Source organism: Xenopus tropicalis, chromosome 1 (genome assembly GCF_000004195.4).
Source record: "Xenopus tropicalis strain Nigerian chromosome 1, UCB_Xtro_10.0, whole genome shotgun sequence".
Classification (NCBI taxonomy): domain Eukaryota; kingdom Metazoa; phylum Chordata; class Amphibia; order Anura; family Pipidae; genus Xenopus; species Xenopus tropicalis.
Window position 1 is genome coordinate 18419115 of NC_030677.2, and position 25503 is coordinate 18444617.

At 42.5% G+C, this 25503-nt stretch overlaps 1 protein-coding gene across 2 annotated transcripts; it reads right to left on the bottom strand.

Moving 5' to 3' along the window:
- Positions 1 to 1606: 1606 nt before the first annotated feature.
- On the bottom strand, positions 1607 to 24877 carry smyd1 (SET and MYND domain containing 1). Of its 2 annotated transcripts, XM_012956146.3 has the most exons (10): positions 24658 to 24877; positions 19648 to 19824; positions 18840 to 19053; positions 17845 to 17975; positions 15113 to 15151; positions 11086 to 11278; positions 8554 to 8646; positions 5295 to 5458; positions 3887 to 4055; positions 1607 to 2930 (listed from the first exon to the last, which is right to left on the bottom strand). In XM_012956146.3, exons 1-10 carry the CDS (start codon positions 24777 to 24779, stop codon positions 2757 to 2759), a joined length of 1476 nt encoding a protein of 491 aa, XP_012811600.1. In that variant the 5' UTR covers positions 24780 to 24877; the 3' UTR covers positions 1607 to 2756.
- Between the last annotated feature and the right edge of the window lie 626 nt (positions 24878 to 25503).

Sequence of the window (25503 nt, forward strand, 5' to 3'; positions counted from 1 at the left end):
CAACATTTTATCTTTTACCTGGCTTTGCTGTCTCATTATGGGTAACACTTGGCCACTGGGTTGTTTCTAACCCTAATGCCGCCTGAGGCAAAAAAAAAGTGCCAGTTTGTGCCCACAAATGAGTTTACCGCCATCTGCTGGCTGACTGTAGCATATGTCTGAAAACACATCACACTGTCAGTGTGTGATAGAATTAACCATATCCCACTCCCCCCTGTTGTGGCCCCCAGCACCCCGGGGGCCCATGCTGTTGTCCAACCCCCTCCTTGGAGCGTACATCCTTTATTATTATCTTAGGTGTATTGGGGGAGGTTTTTTCCCCACTCACCCAGTCAGACAACCAGAAATGATAAAGGGGTGGTTCACCTTTAGGGCTCTGCCACACGGGGAGATTAGTCGCCCGCAACAAATATCCCTGTTCGCAGGCGACTAATCTCCCCGAATTGCCATCCCACCGGCGTAAATGTAAAGTTTCCTCTCAAGGCAACTAGTCGACTAATCTCCCCGTGTGCCAGAGCCCTAAAATTAACTTTTAGCATAAAGTATTACTGTACCTTAGTATAAGTGATATCCTGAGCCAATTTGCAACCGGTCTTAATTTTATTTATTATTTGTGGTTTCTGAATTATTTAGCTTTTCCTTTGTCAACTTTCCAGTTTAAAAATTGCATCAGCTGTCTGGTTGCTGTGGCTCAGATTACCCTAGCAACCAGGCAGTGGTTTGAATGAGAGACTAAAACATAAGTAGAAAAGGGCCTGACTAGAAAGATAAGTAATGAAAAGTATCAGTTTCATTATGTGTTTAGCCTCACAAATGTTTTTGGCTGTGGGGTCAGTGATCCCCATTTGAAAACTGTGAAGAGTCAAATAATTAAAAAAAAAAAACTATAAAAATGAAGACCAATTGCAAAGTTGCCATGAACTGTCCCATTTGGCAAGGTATGAGCTGCTCTGAGGCCGGCTGTACTACTTCTGTCACTTCCCACATCCTTCCTATTGTAGCCTAGAAGGGTGTTATCTGTGGGTGGGTGAAAAACAGCTGTATGGGTGCTAAATGGAAATCTCCGTATCCTGCTCTGAGAGAAACCATAAAACTAGCCCAGCATAATATTCCCCTTCACTAAGCACAATTCAGCAGGAACAGCCTTCTATGCTTAGTACTGGTATCCCCAGGTACTAATCATAATTCTGCAGAAACAGCCCTTATTTTTGCTCAGAAAGTGATACCCAGTAGTGACTAGGGCTCGGGGGGGGGGGAAGGACCCAAAGTTCCTGGAGCAGGGAGTGTTCCTGGGTTGGTGGGGCCCGTAATGGCCAGGGCCCACCGGGGGTTTTTCCAAGTGTTTCACCAGCCCAGATCTAAGGATATATGTGTGTGCACTAGGGATGCAACAAACCCAGTTTTTTGGGTCCGGCCGAACCCCCAAACCCACCCTGATGGATTAGGCCAAATACCGAACAGAATCCTGGATTTCGTGTATCCCTAGTGTGCACATCTGGATAACTATTGGTATGAATGCAGCATTCCTTGGAGCTTTATGAACATTCCCTCTTGCTTTTCCATGAGAAAAGGATCCCGTATCCACACAAAACAAGGCCACGTACTCTTAAATACAAACCTTTTCATTTATTCCTCAGCTGTGGGATACAAAGTACACAAAAACCCCATGAGAGCCAATTTATTTCAACATATCCTGCTGCCTTCTGATACTGCCAGCCAGACATGGAGTCGGATCCCCACACTCTCCTACTGTCAGCACTCCCAGGAGCATCACCCCCGTGGCACATCTGTCTCTATATCGGGGCAGTTTGTGGGGCAACTCCACTACATTATGCAAAGGTAGCCTTCAATTCAATGCAAATACAAATCTCATTTACTCTAATTATGGTCAAGAATTGCATATTTCATATACATATTCAAACCTTATATCTACTGTATTTTCATAAACTACATTCATATTTAAAAAATTACAAAAAAAATAACAAAAGACACAGGCACAGCATTCAATTGCAAGTACTAGTGACTGGTGTGTTGGTAGCTATGGCTTTCTCTTTAAATTCATACATGCTAATTTAGTGCATCAAAAGTTAAAAAAAAAAAAAGCTTGCCCTGGTCTAGTAACCCATAGCAACCAATCAGATATGTAGTAAATGCTACCTGCTATATATTACTTGACCAGCAGCAAACCTTGAATGTTTCCAAAGTTGGATGGGGTTTGCAGGGCTCACTCGGGCTGCCGCCCCAGGGGCCCCCCCACTACCCACTCAACCTTCCCCCACGAATGTGCATACATTATACTTATCTTTGGCTTGATCAGGGGAGAGGGATCAGCGGGGATCTGGTCTGGGTAGGTGGGGCCCACTGGGTTTTTTCCTGCTGCCCAATTGGCCAAGTCCAACCCTAAATGCTTCTATTATTAAAACTAATTCCTACATCTGGGAGTTGTAGAGGAGGTTTGCTTTCCCTGTTTATTGGCATTGCCCCTATTACCCTGAGCCCTGGGAAGGAGCAGTGTGCATGTGTAGGAGGGGGCTGCTGTATGTGACCCATACTGTGAGTTTCCTATGGAAAATATAATCAGTTGGAGGTATAATATCCCAGTTGCATTGGCTGATGTTATAGACAGCAAGGCGATGGCAATATCGTGTAATGTTGGCTCTGCTGGGGTCGGCAAGGCATGGAGATATATCCAGGGTCCCTGTGTGCCACCGTGGGATGCACGACACATATATGATGGCGGCTGTGTAACAGGGCACTTAGGACTTTGCTTCTTGTGGCTTTTTGTGGAATAAGTTCGTAGCTGGTTCACTGTTGGGTTCCTTCATGACTTGGAAGGGCTTATTGGACAGAGCTGCTTCCCTCATCTTGTAATAGACAAACTCATTCTCCTTGAACATGCGGAGCTCCATTTCTGTCTGCGCGCGCATCACCTGTTGGGAGAAACCATTACAAGCTCAGTGTAAAAGAGGGTGGTTATAGTCGGACAGTCATAAAGCATCGGGGAGATGCCATACTGCTTACTGCATTTAAGCAAATTTGCAATATACATCGATTAAATATATGCAGCCTTTTCATGATTTTTAGTGTAAGAATATGGGTTTGGAACAGTTCCCTAAGCCCCGCCCCCTGTCCCCCTGCTGATCTGGCTGACTACTTTGAGACTCAAATTAAATGTAACAGTAGTCGCCTGTCCTGAGCCTGCCTTCAGCCTGCATCCTCCCAATCCCACAATTCCCTGCACACATGGCAATAAGGAAATGAACACAGTGCAATGCATTGTGGGTTATGTAGTTCCTGCATGCTGTCTGTAAGCTGTGGAGAAGTTGTTACAATTTGTAACATCAATGTTTTAGTCCCTCCTCCCCTGCCAGGATTTAAAATGAGGCAGAAAGAGAAGATTTGTTTTGCAGCTGGATTTCAGCATATAAAAATGGAATTTATTCCTACTTTTTGAATGAATAGATTATAGTGATAGGGATATTAGGGGTTTCGGGGATGTGAGGGGCTCTTTAAAAATATTTTGGTTCAAAAGCCCCTTTAATCTGGTAGCTCCGCAGCTGCCCAAAATACCGTTATTGGGAAAGTAAGTATGCCCACCATTCAGCCAATGATCTTTACGTGTACGTGTTACCCAGTTGTTATTACATCCTTCCCCTCAGGTATCGGTGTGGGTAAATAATAACACAATAAATAGAATATCAGGCAAGGCTACCATGCAAAGCAATTGGCTATCCTCCAACAGAGCAGTGTTTATGTTATGTGTGCGGCAAAAGGTGATATTTTTACTTCTAACTGAACATTCAGCGAGTAGCCTGGTTGTTTACTTGCTATCCCAGGTATATAAAATATACATTCCAACATATAGTATATCTGCCAGGCTGCCAACCTCTAAGTCTTTAGTGATGGGATGTAAAGGCCCGTGTGTAATGAGAAGGATCGCAAAGGCTTTGCAGATCATCCCATGACCAACTTCAATCATGCCAGCGTGCCAGTGCGTCACTCCTGCCCTCATCACAGCCATCCCCAGCTGGGCATTGTTTTGATGGTAGATTTTCCTAGGAATAAAAAAAAAAACAATATATTACACTTGTGTGTCTCTATAAAAATATATTGCTTAAACCAGCTCATATATAAAACCCTGCTTCAGCTAAATAAACCATTTTCATAAAAATATACTTTTTTAGTAATATGTGCCATTGGGTAATCCTAAATAGAAAACTGCCATTTTAAGAATTAAGGGCCACCCCCTGGGATCATAGGATTCACAGTGCACACAAACAAGCCAAGGCACACATACATGCTATCTCTACGTATGAGCTATCAGCAAACTTATGTGTTTGTATAGACTATGGGCTAATTTAGGGGGCTCTTCTACAAAATGCACATAGTACTGGGAAATACCAATGCTGGCTTTGTTTTATCATATCTCTCTGCACAGGCTATGCCCAAATAGGACAGCCATTAGGGGGGTACAGAGGCTGCTATGCTCAGGGGAACACAAAAATGCATATCACAGGGCAGAACCTGTTGGGGGTTTGAGGTGGATCAGTGTCCATCAATGACCATGTAGGGCATTTTTTTTTCTGCAGCGGCTCCATTCGATCTGGCCAGCTGACTGGTGGGCTAATAATTGGGTCTCCTGGACAGGTAATCCTGCTAATTTATTAGTTTGGGGCCACATGATTACTGGTGGTAAGGGGACAGTTACTGCTGAGTTGTGCTCAGTATAAGGCAGGGATCCCCAGCCTTTCTTACTCATGAGCCACAGTCACATGTAAAAGGACTTGGGGAGCAATACAAGCACCATAAAAGTTCATGGAGGAGCAAAATAAGGGCTGTGATTGGCTATTAGGGGCCTCTATGCACCCTATCAGCTTACAGGGGCTTTATTTGGTAGGAAATCTTGTTTTTATTCAACCAAAACTTGCCCCCAAGTCAGGAATTCAAAAATAACTCCCTGGTTTGGGGGCACTGAGAGCAACATTCTGGTTGGGGATCACTGGGATAGGGGAACACCTACTGTGTGCTGACATTGGATAGGCTGGTATGGACAAATTAAACTAGTTTGTTTATGCTAATACTGAGCCTGCACAATGACAATATTTCCAGATGGACCATACCCCCAGTGTTGCCCATACCCCTGCCTTTTGTCACCAGTGACAGTTTCCATACTATTGTTACAGTAAATAACAGCCAATACACTATGATTATGTTGCCATGCAGAGTTTCATATACAGTGCTATATGGTATGATTCAGGCCAATATACAATAAACCGGATTAGATACAAACTCACAAGTATCCGTCGACCATTTTCTTGGCATTTTCTGCGGCATCATCAAACATTTGCAGATAAGAGAGCACTTCGGAATAGATGCTCAGGATCCGTAACATGTAGATGTTGGTATCAGCGAAAATGGGCTCCTGTCTCTTCAAGCAGTCCCGGCAGAGCTTCACCACCTGCGCACATTGCAACGTTACCTCAAATTAAACCTCTCTAAAACTGAACTGGTTCTCTTTCCCCCATCCAACGCTCACATTGTTCCCGAGGTATCTATAACGGTTAACAATTCTACCATCACCCCATCTTCCCAGGCCCGGTGCCTTGGGGTTATCCTTGATTCTGCCCTGTCCTTCACTCCTCATATCCAATCACTTATCAAATCATGTCACTTTCACCTAAGAAATATCTCCAAAATCCGATCATTTATCACCCAAGATGCTGCCAAAATTCTTATTCACTCTCTTATAATATCTCGCCTGGACTACTGTAACTCCCTATTAATTGGCCTTCCCCTCCAAAGACTGTCCCCTCTCCAGTCCATAATGAATACTGCTGCCAGGCTCATACACCTCTCCAACCGCTCCTGCTCTGCCATGCCGCTCTGCCAATCCCTGCACTGGCTTCCCCTACCATCCAGGATAAAATTCAAGCTATTGACCCTCACATTTAAAGCAGTCCATAACTCTGCCCCACCCTACATCTCTGAACTCATCTCTAGGTACCATCCAACCCGCTTGTTACGCTCCTCTACTGACCTGCTCCCCAACTCCTCTCTCATTCCCTCCTCACACGCTCGCATTCAAGACTTTGCAAGGGCTGCCCCCCTTCTCTGGAATTCGCTCCCACAAACTGTCAGACTTTCTCCCAATCTCTCTGCCTTCAAGAAATCTCTAAAAACACATTTATTTAGAGAGGCTTACCCTAATCTAGTTTAGCAATAACCTGTGCCACACCTCTCACAACTCTGGTCATGCCCATTCCCACACCTTGTGTCTCAACCCTTTCTCCTTGTAGATTGTAAGCTCTTTTGGGCAGGGCCCTCTTCACCCCTTGTATCGGTTATTGATTGCTTTATATGTTACTCTGTATGTCCAATGTATGTAACCCACTTATTGTACAGCGCTGCGGAATATGTTGGCGCTTTATAAATAAATGTTAATGTAATGTAATGTAATGTACATCACATGGCATCAACAAGAAGTTAAATGGCTGGTTTGAGGCCAACTTTCTCCTTTATATAGTTGCCAGCATTTAAAAATAATATCCTTGATGCTAGGTCTATTGGGTGGTATGAAACATGCCCAAAAGAGTTTGGGTGCACTGTAGCCACCAATGCAGAATAAGGACAGGCATTACTGCTTTCTGCTCATTGGAACAATATATTAATGTAGCATTGGACATCAAAACATTAATGTCCAATACTCTGAGGTATTTTTAGGGACAGGTATTACCTGGAGTCAAAAATCGAGACTGGAAATTAAGGAAAGTTGGCAAGTATTGATTATAATGATCAAAAGAGCCTCTTTTAAAACTATAAATACCTGCCACTCCATTTGTACTCAACCCAGGTTACTAAATGCCCTCCAGTCTAGCAGCCAGTGAAGGGATGGCACTGCTGGTTTTCATAAAAACTCTGCTCTATCTGTGCACTTTGCTGGAGAAACATGTTTTTTCTCCTAACCTCCTCTCCTGAGCTCAGCTTTACCATTACAGGGCTCAATCCTAGCTGCCTGTGTAAACCTGCATTCTCCACTGCATAAACTTTACAGTGCACACATGCTGTTTGCAGATGTAAATGTTTTAGGTAAATGTGATGGTGCTGACAACAGAGGCGATATATGCAATACAAATTGTGTGTTTGGGTTGGGGAGGTAAGACCAGACCAGAAAATGTAGGGTTGCCATACCCTTTAAAGGGATTCTATCGTGATTTTTATGGTGTATAAATTACACTGCTAAAAATTTTATTCTTGAACCAACAAATGTATTTGTAGCTGTAATATTGGTGTGTAGGCGCCATCTCAGTGCATTGTGCCTGAGTCTGAGCTTTCAGCCAGCGCTACACATTAGAACTGCTTTCAGCTAACCTATTGTTTCTCCTACTCCCATGTAACTGGAGGAGTCCCAAGCCGGACTTGGATTTCTTACTATTGAGTGCTATTCTGATACCTACTCGGAGCTGCTATCTTGCTCCCTTCCCATTGTTCTGCTGATCGGCTGCTGGGGGTGAGGGGGGGATATCACTCCAACTTGCAGCACAGCAGTAAAGTGTGACTGAGTCTGAGCTTTCAGAAGGAACCAGCGCTACACATTAGAACTGCTTTCAGCTAACCTATTGTTTCTCCTACTCCCATGTAACTGGAGGAGTCCCAAGCTGGACTTGGATTTCTTACTATTGAGTGCTATTCTGATACCTACTCGGAGCTGCTATCTTGCTCCCTTCCCATTGTTCTGCTGATTGGCTGCTGGGGGGGGGGGGAGGGGGGATATCACTCCAACTTGCAGCGCAGCAGTAAAGTGTGACTGTAGTTTATCAGAGCACAGGTCACATGGCTGTGGCACCCTGGGAAATGAAGAATATGGCTAGCCCCATGGGAAAAACAGATTACAATGCAGGATTCTGCTGGAGAATCTCTATTAACTGATGGCTTTTGAAAAAAAAAACATGTTTTCCCATGACAGTATTCCTTTATGTCAAAATGCCAAAAGCCTTTACTTGCACTTTGCACCAATATGCATGTTGTGTCTGTGTGTATAGGCTCTCGTACTTACAGTAGTGAAATCACTGGCAAACCCTATTATTGTTGCAACCTTTGTACTAACCTTCAATCCTTTTTATAAGTTATAGTAGAACCTCCTGACCTCCAGGTTTCACAGCTTCTCATCATAACAAGAAGAGTTTATAACCTTAAAAAAATGTGCTGCCGAGACTATGTGCCAAATGAATGTATTAAACCACCAAGAGGGAGTCCCCAAAGAGCCAGATAGTAGCTAAAACTGTCTGCCAGGGTCACTTGCTGGATGGCAAAGATCAGTTTTGGATTCCAACATATGCCCATCTGTCCTATGATTGGACATGTAATGCTTCAGCTTCTATTAATAATTCACTTGTGAAGCAGTCACATTCCATGTGATATTACCATGCCAAACACATGGTTGTGCGAGAGTTTGTATACCTGTTGACTCCAAACCCAAGTGCTTTTTATTAAGCATTAGCGCCCAGAGTCTCAGCAAATTACCCCTTATAGCTCATTAAAGTGTAATTTACTCACATCATTGTACAACCCTTCTGAACGAGCTTTTTCTATCTTCTCCATGGTATCTTTTGAATATTGTATCACCTCTTTCACAACCCGCTCTTCTGGCTGTAAAGAGAAGAGAACCGTGCCTGTCATTTTATGAGAAAGCTGTCATTGAATTTGTTCAACCCAAAAAGTCGCTTGTAGTCACCAAAGACTGAGGTTGGTACATGGTAGCGCTAGAGCTCAGTACTAATAAATGGATTCATCTCCACATGGTAGGGCAATATCCTTATGTAAGCAGTGTTCATCCTCCTTGCATGTTGCCTTATGCAGACAGTAAAGTATAAGCACATCGTTTATTATGCATAGTAAACATTCCATCTCTGAAGATTTCCTTTTATACACATAAAATTTGCCATGCTGTTTGCTTCAGCAAAGGCGTTCCCCATAGGCACAGATACAACTGCCCCCGTGATCATTATACTGTGCTGATGTTTATAGAGAATGAACCAAGCAATTTGATATCTTTTGGTTAAGTATGAATGCTGGGGGTATAATTTTCCTTTAATTCAAACATCTACACCAGTGATCCCCAACCAGTGGCTCGGGGGCAACATAGCCCAACCCCCAGGATGTTGCTCTTAGTGGCCTCAAAGCAGGTCTCTGTTTTTTAATTCCTGGCTTGAAGGCAAGCTTAAGTTGCATAAAAACCACATTAAAGGAGAAGGAAAGTCAAAAGCTATTAACCACACTATTAAATAGTACTACTATTGCTGAGTAAAAACACTATATTTCTAGATTGTCTAATGAAAGATTTACAGAGATACACTGCTACATTCTTGTAGAGTGTAAGCTCTTTTGGGCAGGGCTCTCTTCACCTCTTGTATTGGTTATTGATTGCTTAATATGTTACTCTGTATGTCCAATGTATGAAACCCACTTATTGTACAGCGCTGCGGGATATGTTGGCGCTTTATAAATAAATGTTAATGTAATGTAATGTAATTCTACATACTTGTTTCACTGAACGGCACCGCCATCTTTAACATGGCCGCCGCCGGCTTCTATGTTCACTGTGCCTCTCTCTCCTCAGCAACTGTCTGGAACTGCATCCCCGTTGCCTCTCCCCCCTACCAGCACCGCTCGTGTCCCCCGTTGCCTCTCCCCCCTACCAGCACCGCTCGTGTCCCCCGTTGCCTCTCCCCCCTACCAGCACCGCTCGTGTCCCCCGTTGCCTCTCCCCCCTACCAGCACCGCTCGTGTTCCCCGTTGCCTCTCCCCCCTACCAGCACCGCTCGTGTTCCCCGTTGCCTCTCCCCCCTACCAGCACCACTCGTGTCCCCCTTGCCTCTCCCCCTACCAGCACCGCTCGTGTCCCCCGTTGCCTCTCCCCCCTACCAGCACCGCTCGTGTCCCCCGTTGCCTCTCCCCCCTACCAGCACCGCTCGTGTCCCCCGTTGCCTCTCCCCCCTACCAGCACCGCTTGTGTCCCCCGTTGCCTCTCCCCCCTACCAGCACCGCTCGTGTCCCCCGTTGCCTCTCCCCCCTACCAGCACCGCTCGTGTTCCCCGTTGCCTCTCCCCCCTACCAGCACCGCTCGTGTTCCCCGTTGCCTCTCCCCCCAACCAGCACCACTCGTGTCCCCCTTGCCTCTCCCCCCTACCAGCACCGCTCGTGTCCCCCGTTGCCTCTCCCCCCTACCAGCACCGCTCGTGTCCCCCGTTGCCTCTCCCCCCTACCAGCACCGCTCGTGTCCCCCGTTGCCTCTCCCCCCTACCAGCACCGCTCGTGTCCCCCGTTGCCTCTCCCCCCTACCAGCACCGCTCGTGTCCCCCGTTGCCTCTCCCCCCTACCAGCACCGCTCGTGTCCCCCGTTGCCTCTCCCCCCTACCAGCACCGCTCGTGTCCCCCGTTGCCTCTCCCCCCTACCAGCACCGCTCGTGTCCCCCGTTGCCTCTCCCCCCTACCAGCACCGCTCGTGTCCCCCGTTGCCTCTCCCCCCTACCAGCACCGCTCGTGTCCCCCGTTGCCTCTCCCCCCTACCAGCACCGCTCGTGTCCCCGTTGCCTCTCCCCCCTACCAGCACCGCTCGTGTCCCCCGTTGCCTCCTGCTTGTGCGCATGCGCCACCTACAGTTCTAAGTCCCTGAGTCTGGGGATGAGCGATGCATTATGGGAATCTTCTCTACCCAGCTCAGAGTTTTTCCTTACTGTTTGGCTTCAGATCTTCTGAACAGGTGAAATATGGGGAGACTTAAGGGCACTATTATGACAACTGAAGGTATGCCTACAGCTTGAGATTAACTCTTTACTAGCCTTTCCTTCTCCTTTAACTGTCTAACTGAGCTGCTAGTCAACATAGAGGCTACCTAATAGCCAATCATAACTCTTATTTGACTCCTTAACTTTTTTACATTTGAATGTGGCTCACAAGAAGATTGGGGATCTCTGATCTACATGTATTAGGATTCCACCATGCCTTCTTCTCGTGACCACGTATCCCCTCCTCTTGGAGTGAATGTGGTCTTTTGCTATTACTAAAGCTTGTATGGGATCACAGTACCTTGTCTTCTCCATCTTTGACAGCCAGGAGCAAAGCATCCTTGGTTTTTTTGGTGCAATGCTCGCACGTGCAGTCAAAGTAATACTGCTTCTTCAATTGCGCCTTCCTGTCCTCGGTGAGATTGAGGAAATCCACGTAGGACACAGTAAGCTCTTCTCCTTTGTTGATCTTCCCGAGAGCTCGAAGCTCGATTCTGTTATGGAATAATTAGGTAAGAGGTGAGGAGACCGGTGTGGGAGGCTTACAGACAACAGTTACAAGGATTTTTTCAAAATGATAATTACATCCTGAATGTTAGTTGTGAATTGGATTTCCATGCACCATGAGTTTGATAGGTCCCTCGTTAACAATCACTGATTCATTGTCCTGTTCTCCACATCATTCATTCGGTTAGAGGGATTCTGTGCAAAACCAAGCTTGATCTAGCCATAATGCATGTTTTGTACAATCCATTAAAACACATTAAAAACATTAAAAAACAGGCTGCACTTTGACAGCGGGTTTAAATCCGCTATGTGGCATTTTATTGGATTCTTATTATTTTAATTACAGAGAATAATAATCATTTAGAAATGTAATGTGTATGAAAGTCTAGGGTTGCCACCTCCGCCAGCGTTTGTAGCAGGGCGGGGGGACAGTGATGTCATGGGGGACGGGGCCATGACATCACAGGAGCAGGGAAGAGGCTGGGCCTTGGAAGCCTTGGAAAACCAGGCAGGAGGTTTTGACACAGACAGCCGTTCCGAAAACCGGGCTGTCCAGGTAAAAACTGGACAGGTGGCAACCCTAAGTGGTACCTTAATTTAATAGTTAAATTCTGCTTTCAGAGGCAAACCCATTGTTTCTGCATTGCAATCACAAAGGCAATTAAAGAGGCCAGTGGAACAGACACTTAAATAGGGCTACTGGATTATTTTGCATTGTTACGGTTCTATTTATTTGTTTGATTAAAAAAAAACGTATGATTGTGCAAGAGCATTGTTACTTGGGGCTGATTCTCAGCCTGTGGATAAACAAGAGCTCCCAAAGCTATTGTATCGGCACAGGTAGAGGAACACGGAGCAAATTTTGGCACCGAAACTCGTAAGTATGCATTTCAGCACTGTTCTGTGTGCCTGCACTCAGACTGAAACAATGCCTCTAGGTGCCGGCACAGGGAAAGGCTAATGCCAGTGTAGGGGCTGATTCTTAACTCAGCCCTGTTTGGCATTAGCCTTATCCACAAGGAGACCTTGGACCACAAAATTAAATGAGGTACTGGTAACCCATGTTCATTGTTTAACATGGGGGCAGAACAGTCCTTTTGGGTTTATTTCATATTTAAATGATTCCCTTTTCTCTGTAATAATAAAACAGTACCTGTACTTGATCCCAACTAAGATATAATTACCCCTTATTGGGGCAGAACAGCCCTATTGGGTTTATTTCATATTTAAATGATTCCCTTTTCTCTGTAATAAAAAAAAAACAGTACCTGTACTTGATCCCAACTAAGATATAATTACCCCTTATTGGGGCAGAACAGCCCTATTGGGTTTATTTCATGGTTAAATGATTCCCTTTTCTCTGTAATAATAAAACAGTACCTGTACTTGATCCCAACTAAGATATAATTACCCCTTATTGGGGGCAGAACAGCCCTATTGGGTTTATTTAATGGTTAAATGATTCCCTTTTCTCTGTAATAATAAAACAGTACCTGTACTTGATGTGCCTTGATGACACAGTAAAAGCAAACTAACCAATATACTAGAAGTAAACAAAATGTATTAATGAATTGCCCATGTAGGGGAGTGGTTGGATATATATTTTTATTTACTTTAATTTTTACAGCTTTAAGCACATAAATGAGTGCTGCCAGCCTGCTGAATTAGCAGAGGGAGATGCATTAACTGGTTCCATGCACTATAAATGTATCTGCTTCATGTTAACTCGCACAGGAGCAGACTGACATTTATTTATCAAGGTCAAGCGTATGCTGAGTGCTCCTGTGGTAGAAAGAAGATACTCAGCTGATTTGAATCTCTACGTGTTAGTTATTACATTCTTTTGATATGATGTATAATGCTGCTCTGCACTGGTAGGAATGTTATACAGTAACAGGCATTGTTGCCAACGCAGCGGTTATTATAAAGAAGGAGATGCCGGTAGGAGAGCATTCACTTTGTAGAAGGTTAAGAAAATACAAAACATATTTTCAAAAAATGTAGCACTGAGAACCATGCTTTTAATCAGAGATCATAAATGAACTGCATCCTTTCATGATGCCGATAGTAGTGTCCAATCCAAAGCAAGTTTATATTCCATTTCTTTTCTATATAATGCAGGGATCCACCACCCCCAGATGTTGCTCCCAGTGGCCTCAAAGTAGGTGCCATTTTTAAATCTCTGGCTTGGAGACAAGTTTTGGAAGCCCAGAGACACAGTTTTACTCCAAGCAGAGCCTCCGGCAGTCACACGGGGCTACCAAATAGCCAATCACAGCCCTTATTTGGCAAAAAGAACTTTTTGATGCTTGTGTGGCTCCCCAACACTTTTTATATCTGAGTGTGGCTCAACCATAAAACTAGTCTATTCTAGTCTAAATCATCTCCCACTTAGACTACTGCAACATCTTACTGGCTTACTGACTTAATCACTGGGGATGGGGGGTGGTAAATGTTAGGGACCCAACAGTGACTGTAATCACTTACCCGATACCCCAGGCCAGGCTTTCTGTTAGCCGAAAATTGTACTGGTTGGGGGGAACTTTTCAGCGTGCACCACAAACAGGGCTGGTCTATTAAACTGCAGGCCCAATTGGGATCATTTTGCCTATCTTTCTCATGTTCCATTGGCCCCCGACATTTCTTGGCACAATGTGGCCCCCTAGCACTGGGCACTGACGCACCAAGTATACTATATACAGTGTGATTATTGGCCCCCTAGCACTGGGCACTGACGCACCAAGCATACTATATACAGTGTGATTATTGGCCCCCTAGCACTGGGCACTGACACACCAAGCATACTATATACAGTGTGATTATTGGCCCCTTAAGCACACTATAGACAGTACGTCCCCTGGGGTAGCAGTATGAATGCAGTGCCCACTTTGTGTTAAATGTCCCAGAACACAAAGCAACATTATTAGGCAATCATTATTGGGGGCGGGCTGGAGAGCTTTATGTGCTTATTCCTGCTGGTGCGGGGTCCCCATAGGTTCAACTGGCATAAGGCCGGCCCTGACCATAGAGAGATCCCCTTCTGGGGCTGAGTTAACAAAGGTGCTACACCTACCAGTAGCAACTAATAAGCAAATAGTTTTGATAAGTCTACTCCAAGTAAATTCAATAAATGTTATTGGTTGCTCTTGGTAACTGCACTGGTGCAATTTAGCACCTATGTTAGCACATCAGCCCCACTGTCTCAGTTCTCCTTGGCTTGCCTGTCTGTCTTTTTGTTAAGTCCCCTTTAGAGAAACGCTGTTGATTATGTTGGTGCTTCATAAATAAATGGGATAAATACACATTGTATAAATTAATGTTTGTGCTGGAAGAAACAAATAGTCACAACAAATTATTTTGCTTATATGTCAGGCTACATTTCACATAAACAAACTCTGGCATCATTAAGGTGAACATTTCCAATCACACATATTTTCTAGTGATTTTAGATTAATCCGAGTGGTTTAGTAAGTTTATCCTTGTTAAAAATAAACATTAGTATTTCAGAAGCATACTACCAAATAACATGTATTTTTCTATTTCCAGACATTGTCTATGGACCATGAGAGGCTGAATCCATGCTTTGTGGTGGAGGACAAATCAGATCACTTTGTGGCCAATGGCATACAGAATGGGCGATATGTAGGAAAGGGAAAGATTAGATGGTTCCATAACATGAATATTAATATTTTTCTCAAGTGGATTTGGGAGTGGAGGAAAGGATGGGACGCAGGCACTGTGCATAATATAGGTTATGGATTCCATACGGTAGGGGGTGAGAGAGGCTGCACGGCGCACAAATACTGGCGATACCAACCCACCTCATCTGTGTATGAAACATTGATCTAACAGCCTCATGACTGAAAAACAAAACAAGAGTCTGCAATGCACAACTGAACAAGATGGGCCATCGAAATGCAATAAAGGCTTCTATATTTCTGGGACCAGTCATATATCTATCAGAATCCAGCACTGGATATTGCATCAGCGGTCTATAGGACAGAGGCCTTAAAGGGACACCAACCATAAAATACAAATTGTTGTTAGATAGAAGGGTCCTAGAGCAGAGTGATTAATATATATGTGTCACTTAATGTAACAGTATATACATTGTTCCTAAACTAGAATTACTTTGATGGCTTATTATGCCATTCCTAAAATCCCTCTGGTATAACTAAACCATAAGCTTTAATGTTATCCAAAGTGTCTCCATTATCCAGGTGACATAACCCCACAGTCCATATGACATAACCCTACCAAGAGCAGTTCCAGTTTCCATGTGATGTATAATTCTACCATTTCCACTGACCATTTGACATAACTCTACTAATGGAATTTCAAAGTGCCCATACCATAACATTGGAACTTCTGCTTACATTAGGCAGCCAAACTGACAAATTCAGTATCTGGCTAAGAATGGGGGAATGAGAGGAATGGGCACAAAATGAATGAACACGTTTATAATTTGTTGCCAACAGTGGGTATAAAATAAGAGAAGGCAAAAACAATATTTGCATTGATTGACCCTTTTTTAACTAGCACTATTTGTTTGCAGAAGCACATACAGAGTAGCCAGATGCCTCACTGTAACAAATCAGATGTCAGGTTTCACTGTTCTATCTGCTGTAGATGAGTAAAAGCTAAATGCTGATTTGTTGCTTTGAGTGGCAAACTTTAACCGTTCTTTTTCCTGAGCTTGTTTATGATTTACCAGGAGCTAAATGGCTGCGGAATCCTGTCGGCCAGTAACCCAGCCAGTAACCAAGATCATGTATCATTTGTACAGTTAGCTGGGTTGTGCTGATGAACGAGTGAAATGTCAAATAAATGTCAGAGGATAAAGCATGAAAGGACACAACTTGTAAAGTGACTTTATCACAGCCTACTGAATTAACTTACTGACAGGAATGGGTGGATATTTATATATCACGGCTCTCGCTGTACAACCAAGCTAAAAGGGACCCCGTCTGATCTGCTGGAAATAATCCAGAGCTTAATTTGAAAAAACTCTATAGCTTGATGAATTCTCCAACACTTATATTCTGGGGTTCAGTAAGACAGATAAGTCAATATTTTACTATATCTATACCCTTGTTCAGGGTTGGACTGGGGAGTGCGGAGCAATACTCTGACCTCTATTTGTAACAGTTTCTGAGATATTAGCAGATTTTTCAGCTCTTATGGCTCTCTTTGAAGGCCAAGAGTGTCAGCAACCCTAAAGGTGGCCACACACATTTTTGATCTTTCGTGCGACCACTAACGTTTAGGGCTGAAACGGCACATATGGAGGTAGAAACAATAGCATTTCTACATCTTCTGCCGATTCAGCTCTGAAGGCAGATTTTGCTCAGGCGCCTTCTATGGTGCTCGATCAAAATCTTCTAACCCGCCCGATTGGTGAGTCGACCGATATCAGCAGCCTCCTGCGATATTGGTCACCTCGCCGACTTGCCATACATGCACCGAATATCGTACGAAACCTCTATTATCAGTGCATGTATGGCCAGCTTTACTCTCTATGCATTTTCTATGCGCTTTCTGGATTCAGCCAAAAGTCAGGTATTAGAAGCATTATATGCCTGTGTATGGGGCTCACCAATGCTGACAAGATTTCATAGGACCTGAAAGATAACACAATTGTTGGCAACGTCAGAATGAGTGGATCTGCCTGTTTATGGCCACCTTAACTTTTCATCAATACATTTTTTGGGTTTAGATCCCCTTTAAGCAAGGCTAAATCTGCAAGCTTAGACATAATACTTTTCCAGATGCTTTGGCAGTAAAGCAAAAAGAAACAAAGAGATTTCCATAAAGTAAATCTATAGGGGGAAATAGATAATATAGGCCCCTTAAAAGCAATGTGTATTTTCAGTTTGAATGTCCCTTTAATGTCCCACTGACTTACAAACAGAACGTATTTACTCACTGAAAAGAATCATACATTTCTTATACAAAATCAGCCTAATCCAGTGCATTTCAGGAGGCATATGCTATGTACAGAAGCTGTGTATAGCTGCTGATTTAGCTGATACCAGTACTCTGTAATTCCAAATTAAAAAAACACAATGAAGAAATGTTAAAGGGGCAGTGTCACTTTTTTGTGCTAATGAGTGTTATTTTGTATGTGTTTATATATTTTAAACCAAAGCCATACATTATAAAAAATAATATTTGTTAAACAGTTTGGCTTTCTACAGTGAAATTTTTTTTATCTAAAATCCTTGGAAATGTGTCATGGATAAAAAGGCTGCAGAAATCACTGAGTCAGCACTATATGCTGCTTATATATAAGAAACAACACAAATTCCTAAAGGTGTTTATGGCAGAAGAATAGAGATAAAAGAGAAACCTACAGACAGATAGGCCACTTCCTAGGAAAGCCCATCTCTTTTGGATTAAGAGAAAAAAAAATATTTTTACAATGAAAATAAGAGTGTTTTAATATATAAGTTACACAAAAGCTAAAAAGTGATAATATCCCTTTAACTAATTATATTTATGAAACAGACTGCACTACAATACATATACAATATAGAAAATATATGACACTTACTTGCCATTGTTGAATATGACGGTGCAGTTTGGCCAACAATCATGGTTAGCAAGGCAGAGGTTAGGGAATATTCCAACGCCGACAGCTTGGAGACCCCTTTGGTCACTCAGAGTAAAACCATTGCAGCTTATCTGAGAAAAACATCACCCAAGAGGAGAAACCAAAGACAAAATATACTAAGTCAGCCAGAAAGGTCTATTTAATAAGATATGTATTGTCAGTAAATGTTAATCACTTTGTTGCTTAAGAACATGAAATTACATTAGTTTAAAGATGGAATTATTTTAGTCTTATGGAAAGATTTGGGACACTGGCCCAGGGGAGATATGCCCCCCCAGTACTCTTGCATAGGCGGCGTGGAAATGGCTTAAAATGGGTGGAATGATGATGTAAAATGGGAGAGCATTTGGGAAGAAATAAGGTAAAATCTAGGCAGATTGGGGTGGTTTGGGGGAGGACTGGGGGTGTTGCAAGTTAACAGCAACTACATTGCCTTTGCTTTGGCAGGTGTTTTACCACCTATAGCAACCAATCTGCAGGTAGAATTTACTTGTCTCCTGTATAAAAGCCAACATGTTTTTGGTTGTTATGGATTACTGGTACAGGTATGGGACCCCTTATCCGGAAACCCGTTATCCAGAAAGCTCCGAATTACGGAATGCCCGTCTCCCATAGACTCCATTTTAATCAAATAATTCAGAATTTTAAAACTGATTTCCTTTTTCTATGTAGAAATAAAACAGTACCTTGTATTTGATTCCAACTAAGATATCATTAATCCTTATTGGATGCAAAACAATCCTATTGGGTTTAATGTTTTATTGATTTTTTAGTAGACTTAAGGTATGGAGATCCAAATTACGGAAAGACCCCTTATCCGGAATACCCTTGGACCCGAGCATTCTGGATAATGGGTCCTATACTTGTACTGGGAAAACCTAGTGCCTTTTATTACATATGGGGGTTAAAGTTTCAAAGTGCTTGCTGTGACCTACCACACTAAATATATGAGAGATGTACTGCATGCCAAACTGTTGGCTCTGACTTGGCCAATATTCCAAAAATTTCTGAACATCTTCCATGAGTAAGCCCTTCTCTGCTTCATCAAATTTGTCTATATGGTTCTGTAGATCATCAATGGAGACCAAGCATCCCTCAGTGAGGCCACTTCCTTCTCTCTCTATCCTCCAGAGAATTCTTGCAGCCAGTCTGTTGTTATACAGAGAAACAAGAGAATAAACACACAAAGACAAAACACAAATGCTGCGCTAAATATTTTAGGTGCAGTTTTGCCTACATGTATTCAATGTCTTAAATGTAGCTATTGTTTACTTAATATAATGAGAATTTAATTTTAATTAAATAGGACAGTAAAATTGATTTATCTTTTATTTTGCAACTTCCTGGTGTAGAATAAGGGGAAAGCAGTTTATAGATTTGCAGAATGCCCGGTATGATGAACTTATCTGTAAAGCTGAGACTTAGCCTGCAGCTCTTGGAATGGAGGACATTGTTTATACTGAGCTCATTATCTCTGTGATGGCAGCGGGAGGGTGGGTAGACAGAATACATTTGAACTGAACTTGTTGTACTTATGATTTTCATGCTGAACATATAATATAATGTCATTTTATATAAGTGTTGGATTGTGTTTACTTAGTTGCCCAGGGCTGGAGAGAAGCCTTTCATTATTTTAGCAGCCAGCAAAAGTCCATGTTAAGCATATATATTATAAAAGTGCTTAGGGGAGAGCATTGTGATCAAATAATTCATGGGTTTATGGGTAATTCAGGGTTTATATACCTGATATTTTCATTCGGTGCTTTACCGGCTTTCTTAATGGCCACACACTCGTTTTTGTGGTTGGCCCAGGATTCCTTTTGACATGTCCGGTCACAATAGTGAGCAAATTTACACTGTCCGCAGCGCAGTAGTTTCTCCTGCCTCTTGAAGCATGAATGGCACACTGAATGGGAGAGACTGAAGAGAGAACATAAATTATAAATTATACAATTTTTTTTTCATTTAGACCCTGTGGATAAAATAATTAAACTGGAATATCGAGCACAGTGCTTGCGGTTTTCCATATGTAGCCAATAAAAGGAATTCTGGGAATGAATTCCAAACTCCCTATGTAGCCAGAAACTTTTAAGAGGAAAAAGCAGGCTTCAAAGTGCAAAAAAATTAGCAATCTGCCTTTTTCTTTGGACTTTGCACTCTGCCTTTCCCCTTATCAAATTGCCACAAATCTCTGTCCAAGGACACAGAGAATTTTGGGTTCCATTCAGACATGCAAATTTATAAATGGCAGGGGACGTAGGATGCAAAAGAACTCTATACTTACTGCCTGCCCCATGCTGGACTGTGCCCACCAAGGCTAGGCTTTACACCCCATGACTGACTTTTGATATGGAGCAAGTTGCAGTCATAAATGAACTCAACTTTCTTTCCAGAGCAGAATATCGTAGAATCAAAGGGATACTTTTTTTCATAGGCCATGATTAGAGAGTTCATCACATGTAAACAGTTATACCAGACATCTCAGTAATGGCCACCTCACAATATTGGTGTGCCATCTAGAAGTATCCCAGGAGAATCTATAGCTAAGCAGCAGCAGTTATAACTGCCCATCTGTTATATCTCAGTATATGTGACAATGAAGAGTAGTTCAGCTGGTTTGCTGGCTGCCATATCTGGCTGTGGCACCTGGTGCACAGGCTTCTGTCGCTGATTGGCTACCATGACCAATGACACTGGAAGCAAGAACCATATCAGCTTCCGATGTGTCTGCTCCATCGTAGAAGTTACTGGGTACACTGTTTTCTCAGCCCAGGCACAGGGCAAGAGATATTGGTGACACTACAATATGTTATACATTACATTACCTCTAGCCTAAAGCTGGCCATATACGCACCGATAATATCGTACAAAACCTTTGGTGCGTGTATGGCAAGTCGGCGAGGCGACCGATATCGCAGGAGGCTGCTGATATTGGTTGACTCAACGATCGGACGGGTTAAAAGATTTTGTCGGGTGCCATAGAAGGCACCTGAGCAAAATCTGCCTTCAGAGCTGAATCGGCAGAAGGAGTTAGAAATCCTATTGTTTCTACCTCCATATCTGCCGTTTCAGCCCTGAACGTTAGTGGCCGATTGGAACGTGTGTGGCCACCTTTAGGCTAATGCCCCATGGAGAGATGCGCAGGCCTTTCCACCGACTGCAATTCCCTGTGTTCCAGATGGAAAGGCATGTCCGGAGAGGTTAGTCCCCTTTAGTAGCAGAGATTTATCATGGGGACTAATCTCTCCAAAAGGCATTAGCTTTAAGATGACACTTTTTTTACTCTCTCTCTCTATCTGGGAAAAGAATGGAGGTTTTTTTATTTATTATAATACACAAGTGTCCATGAGGTGTGTGACAAGCACTGATTATAACTGATGGCGTCACTATATCTGCATTATATCATTATAATACACAAAAGTTTTGAAGAACTTTTAATATATATCCTTTTAAATAGTGCTTATTAATGTCATCATTTCTGAGTGCTTACTGATGTCAGTTGTGGAATAAAACCTGTGAAATATAATAAATAACACACCCCCTGCTGTAACATATAAAGTATTAGAAATCATTTCAAGATTTCATAACCTGTATAAAAAGTACTTGGCTTTCCGGCTTACACCATTATGTGTCATGTAACTATAAGGTGACGTCTAACACCCTAACATTTATGGATACGTATTTCTCTACATATAATATGCCATTTGTGTTTGTGGTGTTACAGGATAATATAATGCTCATTTTGTAGTAGTTCTGTTCTAGCTATGAGGCAAGATGAACCCAGTACTTCTGTGCAGGGTAGAAAGTTATGTGCTCTCCCATGGGGCACCATGGGGTAATAGGCAATGCAGCCTATCAGAATAGAGGCTATGTTTGTGGTGTTGAAGTTAATTGGACAGAATTGCACAGGTTATACTGTATTTGCCACCCTCTGACCTGGGATCTGTTTCATTAGCCACTTCATTGCCTTCTGCTTTAGTTTTGATACAGCATCTACATTAGCATTATTATTATTATTATTAATCTATGCTACTGTTAAAAAAAAGGCTAGAGGAAAGAGAAAAATCCTAGTACACTCCTTGCTGCAGACATGTGGCGAGTCCCCAGACAGCTGTGAGTTAACAGTAAGGCCATATACATTGACATGTCATTGACTGGCTGCACACTGAAGCCTCTCTGATGTAATGTGTCAGCTGCCACAGCAAAAGGGCAGACAGGGGAGCCCATAAAAGGCAACTGAAAGTGACAGAGATCTATCATATATCGTATCTCCGCTCTGATAAAAACTACTTTAAGTGCAAAAAGTGATGGCAAAACAATGACTGTTTTATGGCAGAAGTGGGACAGAGACACTTGGCACTGAGTGTGGCTTTCTCGCCCCAGAATATCTATAAATATCACTTGTCAACCCACTAATGCAATATCCCATAAGACACTATCAGGAAGGGTAAATTACAGTTCTGTTTTTTCTTTCAAGGTTACATTGGCCCCTATCATGTCTTCAAAAATTCAAATATTGATTATTTTTTTTTCCTTCAAGACAAAGTTATATGTGAATGAATTTCACTAAAAGCTAAAAGCTGACTACATGGGGCAGTGAATCCCATGGACCACTTTGTGTTGGAAAGACAAGGGTAGTCCAGTGACTACCCCAGACCTGTGAAGGCATGTTCTGGGCCATATCATGTGCAATAACTGCCGGTCTGGAAACAATCCCAGCACTTTCTATTGATGACCTGCATCAAACCACTGCCATCTGAACACTGTCACTAAACTCCTGATGTCCCACAGCCATTATAAGTTTCTCCTTATTTCTACTGGCAGCAGTCAAGGACATTGGACCACAATATACAGTATTATTCATCCTTGCACTGGAAAAGAGACAAAAATATTCCAATGGGTCAAGACATGCAAACACTGCTAGTGTAAACATTTCCATTTTTCATTTATTTTGTGCAGAGGGCACACACCAAACATGCCTAAATCCACCCAAAATACAGCCACTCTAGCCATTTCCTGGATAACTGCCCCCAGTCCCGCCCCCGCCATTTACAAATAAGAATCCAGATTGTACCCAGATTCCAACAATAGAACCTTGCATTGGGCAATCTCCAAGAGAGTTGCATGTACTTCTTAGTTATATTTGTAAATGCATACTGCAAAATATACTTCTACATGCAACAACTCCTGGCTGGTGTACACAATATAATATTACCTATTGATTATATAGAACCATTATACTCCATACAGCCCGTCATCTGAATATTATTTAGGTTGGCCCGGGAACTAAAGGTGACCATACAAGCACCAAGTCTGTTGAGTTACCAACTTATTGGTCCATGGAGGGGGCCAAAATGATGCCCTTTCCATCAGTCGCGAGACAACCATACATCCTTTGGGACTTATAGGTTGACAAATTGTTGTTGAACTACGATTGCCAGCGTTCCACCCGCTGGCTCTGTACTGTAGAGCTATGTGTGCAGCAATAGTGTGAATACCTTCAGCTTTTTGATTGCTTTTATATCAAAACACAAAAAACAATTCCCTCAGGAACAGTGTTATACCCCCATAAAATTGCTTTATAGGGGTATAAGTACTGCAGTCTGGCTCTCCGTTGGCCCCTCAGCAAAACGGCCCTCCCCTAGAAATAGTTACTCAGTTTTTCCGAAAGTTAAGATTACTGCTGTTTCTCGTATGCTGTTTTACCTATGGAGCCACAAGCATATAAGTTATAAATAAAAGAATACTGCAATTATTCTAGGTGACCTGTGTGGGGCATTAAATGTCCTTGTACTCTATGGTCTTACAATCTGCACAATGTTCCAGGGATATAGCTATTTTATATTTATTTTTTTTAATTTTGCAGCCAAAATAAATTCATATGGCAATTAGTCCCCTGAATTACTCCACTAACAATATCTACCCCGAGGTAAGATTCATAACAATACATTTATATTTATAAATAGCGCTGCTTCCTAAAATAAATAATATGGAAATCTAATTGTGCGCACATAATTGCAATAATAACAGAAAGCAATGCAACAACGAGACAAGAGAAGGCAGCGACTGAACTTCATGTAACAAAGTTATTACAGGTATGGGATCTGTTATCCGGAAACCTGATATCCAGAAAGCTCCGAATTATGGAAAGCCTGTCTTCCATAGACTCCATTTTAATAAAATAATTCAGATTTTTAAAATTGATTTCCTTTTTCTCTGTAAAAATAAAACAGTGCCTGTATTTGATCCCAACTAAGATATAATTAATCCTTAATGGATGCAAAATAACACTATTGAGTATAATTCATGTTTTATTGATTTTTCAATAGACTTTAGGTATGAAGATCCAAATTACGGAAAGACCCCTTATCCGGAATACCCCAGGTCCCGAGCATTCTGGATAACGGGTCCTATACCTGTACAAGGAAATCATATTAAAAAAAATCACCACAAAGTTAGAATTAATTCTTTGTCAATAAATCATTCTGCCCCGGACATTTTTGTATCTGAACATTTGTTTTTCATTTTTCAGTAAGTGCGGCCATGGTGTTTCCAATCAGAGCATCTCAACCATAGACTTTAAGCAATAGTAGTAAAAATGAATACCAAATAAAAACGAATAAATAAAAATAAATGGTTGCTGAGTGATTTTTATCACAGCAGCAGACAGGGAAATATCAGTTTAAGACGCCATTGCTCTGTGCCTTCTGTAGGGCAGCTTTCCCTATTTAATGTCACATAGATAGGACTTACTTGTCAAACACAACGGCAGAGTAAGCAGGTTCTGCAAAGATAATGTCCCCGGCCCAGGACTCTCTAATGGCCCTCAGGCCCCGTCCCTTGCCCTCCGATTCGAAAATTTCAACGTTCTCCATGGTTGCTCCTCTCCTACCCCGTGCCTGGACAAAGCCAAACTGCTGATAGCAAGCAGGCAGCTAACTGCACAGTCCCCTTGTCACGGCTGCTATTTCAGCACCTTCACATTCCTAAAGAGCAGTCCTATAAAAAGATTCTGCCCCCCTCCCTTTCCCCCCCTTCTGTTGTCCTGTCCAAAACAGGGCTCAGATCCCATCCCTGCACCCTCATACTAACATGATGCACTGTATGTTCCATTCATTCATATTAGACTATATTCACCCAAAAACATTCTGTGGCCAGTCACCCAGGGTAAAAAAACCTCATGTGGGACCCTATACATTATAATACAACATGAAATTCTCTACTATTACATTACATTAACATTTATTTATAAAGCGCCAACATATTCCGCAGCGCTGTACTATTTGTTAAACTACAATTTCCAGCATTAACTGACAGACTTGGAGGATGCTGGGAGAAGTATATTATCAGCTGGAGCAAGTAATACAGGGTCCACATAACACTGATATAAAGTAAATTAAAGCCAACTGGTTCTGGACATAAAGGGAACCCTGGTCCAGAGGTGGTGGTAGCGCCTGTGTTCCTCTCTGTCAATAGGCACAGCAGCACTTCATTCGGAATGGAAGGCAGTAAGGGATGAGCGGTGGCAAGCAAAGAACAGGTTTTGAAAGTAAATTTAATGAATGGAGTTTATCGTGTAACTGTGGGGAATGTGTGGCA